The 10,274-nt window shown below is 46.4% G+C and overlaps 1 protein-coding gene across 1 annotated transcript; it reads left to right on the top strand.

The window, feature by feature from the left end:
- Positions 1–21: 21 nt before the first annotated feature.
- On the top strand, positions 22–10,087 carry IKBKB (inhibitor of nuclear factor kappa B kinase subunit beta). The gene is made up of 21 exons (XM_059870596.1): positions 22–164; positions 237–331; positions 1,036–1,153; positions 1,912–1,981; positions 2,382–2,470; positions 2,937–3,026; positions 3,212–3,336; positions 3,635–3,742; positions 4,013–4,142; positions 4,573–4,767; positions 4,973–5,087; positions 5,391–5,514; positions 5,783–5,934; positions 6,047–6,108; positions 6,563–6,672; positions 6,908–6,957; positions 7,464–7,563; positions 7,749–7,896; positions 8,094–8,221; positions 8,909–8,999; positions 9,519–10,087. Exons 1-21 carry the CDS (start codon positions 60–62, stop codon positions 9,585–9,587), a joined length of 2,274 nt encoding a protein of 757 aa, XP_059726579.1. The 5' UTR covers positions 22–59; the 3' UTR covers positions 9,588–10,087.
- The last annotated feature ends 187 nt before the right edge of the window (positions 10,088–10,274 follow it).

The following is a 10,274-nucleotide window of genomic DNA, read 5'->3' on the forward strand; positions in this document are numbered from 1 at the left end:
GCGCTCGCTCCGGAGCCGGAAGCGCCGGGCCCGCGGAGCGCAGCGGAGCCGGGCCCGCCATGAGCCGCCCGCCCGCGCTGCAGGCGCTGACCTGCGGGCCCTGGGAGATGCGGGAGCGCCTCGGCACCGGCGGCTTCGGCAACGTCATCCGCTGGCACAACAAGGTAGGCGGCGGCCGGGCCCGCGGCGCCCCGGCTCGGGAGCCGGGCTCAGCCCAACTCTTGCTGTGTCCGCAGGAAACCGGCGAGCAGGTGGCCATCAAGCAGTGCCGGCAGGAGCTGAGCCCGCGCAACCGCGACCGCTGGGCGCTGGAAATCCAGATCATGAAGAGGTGAGGCGGGGCGGCGGTGCTCTGGGGCCGGGCCCGGTGCCCGCTCGGGCCGGGCCGGGCCGGGCGGAGGGGTCGCCGGCGGTGTGGCGGCGGGGGCGGCCCCGGAGCGCGGAGCTGCGGGTGCGCTGAGGGAAGGGCCGGGAGAGGCTTTGGGCCGCCGGCCGCCCAGGGATTCCCTTCCGGGAGGTGCCCGCTCCCCGGCGCGTGGAGTTGACGCGTAAGGAAAGCTCACGTTGTGCTGCGTGAGAGGCTTGGGTGTCACACTGCCGGCTTCGGCTCGTCTGCCCTGCCCTCAGCGCTACAACATCGCTGCTACCCAGCCTGACTTAACGTCTGTGCTGGGGCATCCCCTGGGGGGTGTTCTCATTTCTCATTTCATTTTGGGTGTAGTGGTCTGATTGCAGTTTGGGTCTTTTCTGGATGGTGGCAACACACTGCCTTGCATTGCTTTGCAAGGCTTGTTGCTGTGCCTTCTAGGCAGATCTGTAATGTGTGTGTGTTGAAGAAACACACTGGCTTGTACGTGAAATGCCAGGAGTTGGAATGAGTCTAGATCCATGAAAGATACAAACCTTTAGAATTCACTAATTTAGTTTCTAAAAGGATTTGTAAATATGTAGAGCTTTAGGTGATGACCAGGAGCATGTGAACCTGTGTAGCAGTTGCAGAAAATCATGTGTACTTGCCTGATCTTTGTTCCACAGACTGAACCATCCCAATGTGGTGGCTGCCCGCGATGTCCCTGAGGGGATGCAGAAGCTGGCACCAAATGACCTGCCACTGTTGGCCATGGAGTACTGCCAAGGTGGAGACCTCCGCAAGGTGAGGTCCTGGGCTGGTAACCAAGGACTGAATCAGCTTCTGAGCTTATCCTAGGTTTTCTACTGAAGTTTTCCCTTAAAACCTTTGCTTTCACATCCTGATGCTTCCTAATTTTAGTCATGGCATCAACAGGTGTTGGTGGCTTGGTCCTTGATATTATGTTCAGCTTTTGAAGACTTAAGTGCTTTGTGAAACTCTTTTTATTTTTTTGGATGCAAGTGACACTGTGAGGAGTTTGCACATAAAGAATGTGCACATAAGGGATGTGCAACAGTATGTGAGTATGGCCAAGACCTTTGTAGGGTAGGTGCATCTGGAGGCTGTACCCTTCCTGAAAGTGATTAACTCCTGTCTGTCACAGGAAGAAATAACACATGATAGTTCTAATCCTGAGGCTTTTCTGACCTTTGCTATAATCTGCCCATAGCTAAAACACAGACCTTAGGCCTGAGATTGGAGTTGATACTGGCAGGCATGGGGAAATGGCAAAGAGGGATGGGACAGACAGAAGGATGAGAATGGGATGACAGTGACTTCTTTCACCTGCTCCTTTATGCTCCCATGCAATTAAACCAAGGCTGGTTTAATTACAAAGCTGTAATTGCTGCTACCAGAGGTCACAGTCCATAGAGTTCTGTGCTTCTGGAGAATTTAATTGCTATTGCTGAAATTTCTTGCATCCCTGAGAATTTGTGGGACTGTGGGCCTCCCTCAGGATAGAGGAGGGCAAGACTGCATTCTGTGTTGCTTCCTTGCAGTACCTGAACCAGCTGGAGAATTGCTGTGGCCTGCGGGAAGAAGCTATCCTTATCTTGTTATCTGACATTGGTAAGTGGCAGCAGTACCTTCAGTTGTCTGAGCTGTGAAACCCTTTTAGTGCTGAATCCACTCTCCAAATATACAGCAGTGACCTTAGTGACTCCATTTCAGACTGACCCTTTATGGTCTTGATTATCTACCAGAAGTGGTGGGAGTCTGGGGAGGTCCTTGCCAATGGAAGCTAGCCAGCATTACTGCAGTTTAAAGGAAGGATGTGAGGGAACACCCAGAGAGAGAACTCAGCTGTGTCCAGAGTTCTATGATGCTAACTTCACTCCTTGCCCTTAGTGTTTGATTGTTCAAGGTTTGATGTGAAAGCCAGGCTCATTACTAGATAGAACTGAATCCTAACTGAGCTCCTGCTAGGTACTGTTACTTATGCTCTTACAGTTGGCTTTTTGTGTCTCAGCTTCTGCTCTCAGATACCTTCATGAGAACAGGATCATCCACAGAGACTTGAAACCAGAGAACATTGTGCTGCAGCAAGGAGAACAGAGGGTAAGCAGGAAGCAGTCTCTGCCTGCACAGACAAGTAAGCTTACAAGGAACATGTGCTTGTGCTTCATGCAGTTACATGGTCCCTCTGCAAGAGCACTCGGCCCAGGATAACACCTGTCTCAGGTCACTGTGTCACAGGAATAGTGTTCTGTGTGCAGCTGAGATGAGACATTGTATTAGACATCTGTTAACACCTGAAATTTTGGCTTTTAACTATTAAGAAAAGAGCCAGACTGTTCTGATCAAAGATTGGAAGGGGATAGATGCATAACTGCTAAGTGTGCTATGACACCTTCAGATTCATTGTGGTTTTAGGAATCTACAGTAGCCTCCTGTTCCTGCTTCTGTCTCTTCACTGGCACCTTTCTGGTCTAGCTTTGGAGAGCTGAACTTTTTCTTTCTGCTGTAGGATGTGCTTTTAACAGGACTCCGGTCTAGCATTCTTATTCTCTGTTGTGTGTTTCAGTTAATACACAAAATCATTGACCTGGGTTATGCTAAGGAGCTGGATCAGGGTAGCCTGTGCACATCCTTTGTTGGGACTCTGCAGTACCTGGTAAGAAAAGAATTCAGCTAGAAGAGCAACTCCTGCTTTCTAGTGGGGTAGAACTAACTGTTATCAAGCTTTGGGCTGGGATGAAGTACTGGTGTGGTATGGGGTGTGTTTGTGGTGCTGAAGCTAGCAAAGGTGACTGCTCAGAGCTGGGTGGCTTTGTCTCATGTGTGTCTAAACTGTGTCAGGCTCCAGAGCTGCTGGAACAGCAGAAGTATACGGTGACAGTGGATTACTGGAGCTTTGGCACGCTTGCCTTTGAGTGCATTACAGGCTTCCGACCATTCCTGCCCAACTGGCAGCCAGTGCAATGGTGAGTGACAAGTGGGAATGATGTGACTTTCCTTTTTATAGAAGTGTGGTCCCTTGATTCTGAGGATAATATCCCTGTGTTCCTTGCCCTTGTGGAAACTGACCCCCTTTACAGGAGTTTGACCCACCTGAGCAAGTTCAGCATTCCTGAATGGGATAAGGGCTGACTCCTGCAGGGCAGATGACAGAAACCAAAGTGGCATCTGTATTATGTCTGTCAAGAGTAGCTTTAAGAGCCTACTAACTTGCAGGATGGGAAAGGCAGGCAGTTATTTCACCATTGTGCTTGCTTACATTAGGCATACAAAAGTGCGTCAGAAGAGTGAGCTGGATATTGTTGTTTCAGAGGACTTGTCTGGAGAAGTCAAGTTTTCTAGCAGTCTGCCCTGCCCAAACAATCTGAACAGGTGAGTACTAGAAATTGCTGTGCTGAGATAAACTGTTTCTTCTGCAAGAGGACCAGGATTATAACTGTGTTAATCTGTGAATAAATGGAGTGCATGACACAGGCAGTGCTATTGTCGCTTGTCAGTCTTGGTTTCTGCCTTCCAAACACTGCATTTGTGATAGGGAGAAGTGGGGGGAGTTTTGTTAGTCCTCCCACTCAGAACAGGCCATATGGTTATTGCAAATGCACTTTTACCTCTGCTGATCTCCTTCTGGTGTTTATTGCTCAGTGTTTTGTCTGAGAGGCTGGAGAAATGGCTGCAGCTCATGTTAATGTGGCACCCACGTCAGAGAGGTACAGACCCTACCTACGGACCCAATGGGTGTTTCAAAGCTTTGGATGACATTTTGAACTTGAAGGTAAGCAGTAGGTCCAGATTACCCTGAAAAGTTTTTCAGAGAGTAGTTGTCTGTAGTCTGTGAGAGGAGAGACTTGAATCAGAGACTTAGGAGGAAGAGTGGGGCAGAAACTCATAGAACTGTCTCCTGACAGTGACAGAGGCTTTCCTCTTGCTTCTTTGAGGACAAATACTCCCTGAGCTTGTGAGGAGTAGTGAATAACTTCTGTGCATGCTCAGTTCCATATTCTGATAGAGGATTCTACAGCTGAAGGTATTTAGTTGCCATGTGGCCTCTCACTTGATGGAGGAATTAACTGCAGAGTGACTTCTTGAGTCTGCCAAGTGCTTTGGACAGTTTTTTGGTGGCTGCTGTCTCAGTCCCTCGATCTCTGCTCTAACATGAGCAATGCATCTTCTGCCTTTCTCATGCCATGCTACTCTTCTTGTAGTTGCTTCATGTTTTGAACATGGTTACGGGAACTGTGCACACCTACCCTGTGACAGAGGAGGAGACTCTGCAGAGTGTGAAGGCCAGGATTCAGTCAGATACAGGAATTCCAGAACAAGACCAGGAACTACTGCAGGAAGCAGGACTTGCATTGTTTTCTCAGAAGTTGGTCACTAAACATACAGCTGATAGCAAGGTGAGTCTGCATACTCCCTTTCTTGCTTTTGAGTGAATCAAGACACTGCTCTCACTTTGGGGTCACAGGACTTGGGAACCTCACAGAGCCATTGGAGCCCTGTTGCCTTTGGTGTTCTGTGCTTAGTTTAGCTCAGGAGGATTGTTCTGTGTACCAAGGCTTGCTTTTCCTGAGAAAACCTAGTTGGGTCTTTTGTCTTCTGCAGGTGAATGATACTGCAGCTGCAGACACAGACCTTCTGTTCCTCTTTGATACCAAGAAAGTTTCCTACGAGGCTCAGGTGGCCTTGCGTCCTCACCCAGAAAGTGTTGACTGCATCCGTAAGGACTTGCTCTGGCATGAATGTGAAGGGGGGCCTGTGTTGTGTCATAGACAAAGAGTAGAGGGAGCTTTTGCATCAAGAAGCACTAAAATGGTCTGTTATTTATCAGAATAACTGAAAAAAGGAAGTGTTTGATTTTGATACACAGGGAGAACTGCACAAGGGTTATCCAGCTCGAGGCTTTGCAGGCAGTAACATGCCCCTCAAAGGAGCAATATTTCAGTCTGTTTTGTGGTAAAACAACTTTCCAGCTTCATGTTGATATGTACAATTCCCTTTTCCCCACCTCCTCTGTTTTCAGTTCAGGATCCAAAGAAGAATCTCCACTTTTTCCAGCTGAGGAAAGTGTGGGGCCAGATCTGGCACACGATCCGGATGCTGAAAGAGGATTGCAACCGCCTTCAGCAGGGGCAGCGAGCAGCCATGTACGCTGGCAGGGTCTCTGAAATACTTCTCTCTGTCTTTGCTCTCCTTATCTCTGTGCTCTGCTGAAAGGGAAGACAGAACTGGGACCCTGTTGGAATGGGGGAGCCCATGATTGGAGCTGTAAGCAGTTAATGAAAAGCTGAGAGTTAGCCCTTTGGCACAGCTGCATTTGTCCTCACTTCTGTCTCACGTGTCTCCTTTGGATGTAAGTGGAAGGCTGGTGGATTTTCATTTTTGGAGGCTAATGGGACCTCCTTGTCTATGCAGGATGAATCTGTTGCGTTACAATAGCACCCTCTCGAAGATGAAGAATTCAATGGCCTCCCTTTCTCAGCAGCTGAAAGCAAAGCTGGACTTCTTCAAAACAAGCATCCAGATCGATCTGGAAAAGTATAAAGAGCAGATTGAATTTGGAATTAGTGAGTATAGCATCTGGCAAACAGGTCTTTTCATGCCTCTGTCCTCACAAAAACACCTACCCCTTTCTCTGTGAACCTGAGAAAGCCAGTCACTCTTCTTTGATTCCTGTAGCTTCTGAGAAGCTGCTGTTTGCCTGGAAAGAGATGGAGCAAGCTGTGGAACTTTGTGGGCGGGTATGTTTCTAAATCTAACTGCTTATCATAAAGAAAAAGAGACTTGTTTTTGTTATATCTCCTCTCCTCCCCCCTTTTCTTCATTGCCCCTGCCTTAAATAGAAACTCCTTGTGTTTGGACTGATTCCAGATTTCACATTGCCTTAGTTTGGGTGACACCATTTTTGTCCATTACTAGTACCACATGAAACTTATTCTGTTTTAAGGCTTAGGGGAAAAAGGGAGATCTTGGGGAAACCCCCAAAATGTCTTGGAAGTTGTTGTATCCAGGAGCACCAACCTAATTTCCTTGAATTGAAGTGACTCATATTCTCATTTGTCTTTGGCCAAGACTGCTGTTTGTATCTTGGAAACAGCAAGAAATACGTGATTAGAAATATGAATGAGAAAGAAAAAATGTGAGTGGGAGTGTCTCTGAGACTGTGCTGTTGCTTATGTTCTGCCCTGCTTCCAGGAGGATGATGTGGACCAGTTGGTGAAGAGGATGATGGCCCTGCAGACAGACATTGTGGACCTGCAGAGAAGCCCACTAGGTCGTAAACAAGGAGGAACACTGGAGGATTTGTGAGTTGAACTGCCTTGAGCTTCAGGGGCAGGAGTGTTTCTAGCTAAGCTTACTGACTACAGGACAAAGCAAGGGCTGCTATTTCCACCCAAATCATGGGAGGACTTCAACACTAAAGATGGCTTTAGACTCATCTGTCATTGGTCTGAAGTGGCAGACAGGCATAGAAAAGGTTTGAGTTCTTAATTTTGGTTCTTTGGAAATCCTTTGTTTTTTCCTGCTTTTTTCTTCTAGAGAAGAACAAGCCAGAGAGCTGTACCGGAGACTGAGAGAGAAGCCAAGAGGTAAAAGACACTTTAGCTCAAGGTCAGCTTGCTTTGTGTGGGTAGTAACTTTGGAGATGTAGTAATGATCATTGAGAAAACTCTCTGCCTTCTAGGCCTGCCCAGACACAGCAGCACATGGGCTCTCCTGGACTTGCCTTTTTCCCAGAGGGGAGGCAGGGAGTCAGCTCACACCAGGCCAGCCTTCCTTTCTTGGTGCTTTGTAAGCTGTTCTCAGAACTCCTCTGGAGCTCCTCTCAGAGCAGGCTGGTGCCACAAGCATCTGCTGCTGCTTCTGTGCAGGAAGGATCAAAGACATGGCTGTTCCTTTGATACCCAACTCTCCTTTTAAGTTGGTTAAATTTTGAAGAAGGTGGCCAAAATTCAGTGTAATTCATCCCACTCAAACTTGCATATCCTGAACTTTGGATGCTTCAGGATCGAAGCAGTAGTGGAAACAAGGCATTAAGAATCTCCTCCCTATCCTGTAAACCTGCCTTTGTGTGTGATACTGTCTCTCATTCCAGATCAGAGGACAAGTGGTGACAGCCAGGAAATAGTACGACTGCTCCTACAGGCAATCCAGACCTTTGAAAAAAAAGTTCGAGTCATTTATGCTCAGCTCAGGTGAGCTTTGTAGATCTTCTTCAGAGCTGAGAGAAGGCATTTTCCCTTCCAGCAAGGGAAGGTTTAAAACTCAATGCATACAGCTAATGAGATCTTGCAGTATTGCAGGAAATAACTAACTTCAGGAATGTTCTCCTACTGCAGTGGCCCACATGTGATCTGATTAGTTTTTACTTTTTTAATAGTAAAACTGTAGTTTGCAAACAGAAGGCATTGGAATTGTTCCCCAGAGTGGAGAAAGTGATGGCTCTGATGAGTGAAGATGAGGAAACAGTTGTTAGGCTTCAGGAGAAACGACAGAAGGAACTGTGGAACTTGCTGAAAATTGCTTGTGTAAGTAAAAGAAAAACTCCATTTTAACCCAAGAATGGGGTTTGAGGATAGGTTACTGAAATAATAGTAAATTGACTATGTCCTATGATTCTTCATTTTGAATTTGTATTAAAGCCAAGTTCCAGGTTGTCTCATATTCCTGGCTGCTGAAAACTAGTGGGAATAATTGCACTCTGAATATTCTGTGCTTTCTTCAGAGTAAAGTACGTGGTCCTGTTACTGGCAGTCCAGAGAGCATGAACACATCACGTCTTGGTAGCTCGGGTCAGCTGCTGCTGCAGGTCCCTTCTGGAACATACAATTTATCAGACTCTGTAAGGAAAAGGTGAGGCCAAGTCTGGAGTTCTTCAGCTGCTAATGCCAGCACTCCAAAGCTGGGCTTCCTGCTTTGTGAAATCATGTCACAGGGTTTCTCATTTTACACCTAATGTTCAGCTTGTGTTGTCAGCTGTCTTGGTTTACTTAGTTAGACTTCCTGGGGCTTGCAGATCTTCCTGACAAAAACAGGGAATCATGTATAGCTTCAGTAATAATGGTGGGTTTTGGTTTTCTTCCTTTAATCTGAGATTCTTGGGCTCACTTGGAAGTGCACTGCCAGCAAGAATGGTTGAAGCATTGTCATGTAAGGTCACAGCAGCTGAGCTGTACCATTGAGGAGCCTGCTGTGGCCAAGCACGTGTAGTTCTGGCTTCCTGAACTGGGCCACCACTTGGAATGAGAGACCTTGGTTTGTTTATTTGCATGTTGCTCCATCCTTAAGTTTACAGGCTTCTCAGCTTTTTCTCTAGCAACAGTGGTTCCTCATAATAAGAACCCAATCCCATCCTGGAATCATTTCCTTTCCCCTGTGTAGTAACTCAGGGCTGCCACCAACTTTTCAAGTGGCAGTATGAATTACAGACCTATGAGCTGACTGATTGTAGTGTATCTGCCAGAAATATTTCTTGATGATAGAGGCAGCATCTCTTTAAACTGTCAGAGAAATTAACAGTGTGATAATTGCCCCTTTCAGTGAGGAGCTACTGCTGGAATCTCAGAAACTTTGTAGCCAACTAGAAAATGTGATGCATGACACAATGAAGGATCAAGAGCAGAGTTTCTTGGTAATGTATTAATTCTGTAAATACACTGGGGAAGTGCATGGCTTCAGAGTTCTGCTTCTGCAACTTTGCCACCACTATATAGCTAATTGAAAGCTGCAGTTTACTCCTGGCCCGGGGGAGAGCAGGAGCTGCAGAGATAGGAAGCACCTGTTCCCTCCTCTGGTGACTGACATGTTCTGCTTGCCAAGACTGGGAACTGGTGCTGAACAGTAAAGGATGGGGCAAAACACTTGGCTGTTGCATGAAAATAATGCAAAACTGCACACAAATTTAAGATCAGTGGGTGGCAGTACAGTGGTGGGCAGGATGCTTAATTTAATGATGCAGAATATTAAAAATACTGTAAAATACTAGAGTGCAAGTAGGTTAAGTTTCCTTGATAGCAGTCACGTGGCTCATCGTGAAATTATATTGACCAACTTGTTCACAGTAAATTCTTTTAAAGTCTTTAAGATGCTTCACCTTTATTCTAGAGAAAGCTCCACTGTAAGCTAGCATTGAACTTCATTTATTCTTTAGGCTCTAGACTGGAGCTGGCTGCAGCTTCAGGTAGAAGAAACAAACAGCCCAGGACAAACAGAGATGTAAAATCATTTTGGTTGCCTCTGAAGCCATGCTACTTTGGGAAGCCAACTGTGAAAAGCTGCTGCCTCTGAGAAGGGAACATCACCTGCCTTCTTCTACTGTCACCAACTGCTTCTGTGAGACATATGGCCTAGCTTTTAGTATCCACTTTTTCACAAAGATACAGTAGGGAATGCCTGTTCTTAACTGCTTGGAAAATGTTCTTAATTGTGCCTTAAGACAGCAGATATTCTGTCTTGATCAATCTTCCCTTAGGCATCACCTGTGGCTGTTCTGCTGCATTTTAGGTTTATGAACAATGGACCCAGTCACTGGTAGATGTCACCTTCCTAATGAACTGTGAACTTAATTTCTTTAACTTTGCTGATTTGCACTTTTTTTCTTTAAGTGTAATGGTTGTACTTACCTAATACTTGTTTCCTGTATGGGAACGAAATGATCTAAAACATGTAAACTTTTGGTTTGCTCTTTTTGATGCGCTCAATAACACTTTAATGTTAAAAGCTGCTTTCACTGTGCGGGTCTCTAAACCAGGAGAGGTGTGAGAATGTTATCCTGGAAACCACAGGAGAAGGAAATCTTCAGTGTACAGGGATCCTGTAACAAAGCATTTGCAGATTATCTATTAACTATGCTTAAAGTTGAACAAAAAGAAAAAAAAAAGACCAAAAAACCCAGCTGGATGGAAAC

The sequence above is a fragment of the Haemorhous mexicanus genome, chromosome 30 (assembly GCF_027477595.1).
Source record: "Haemorhous mexicanus isolate bHaeMex1 chromosome 30, bHaeMex1.pri, whole genome shotgun sequence".
Taxonomy (NCBI): Eukaryota; Metazoa; Chordata; class Aves; order Passeriformes; family Fringillidae; genus Haemorhous; species Haemorhous mexicanus.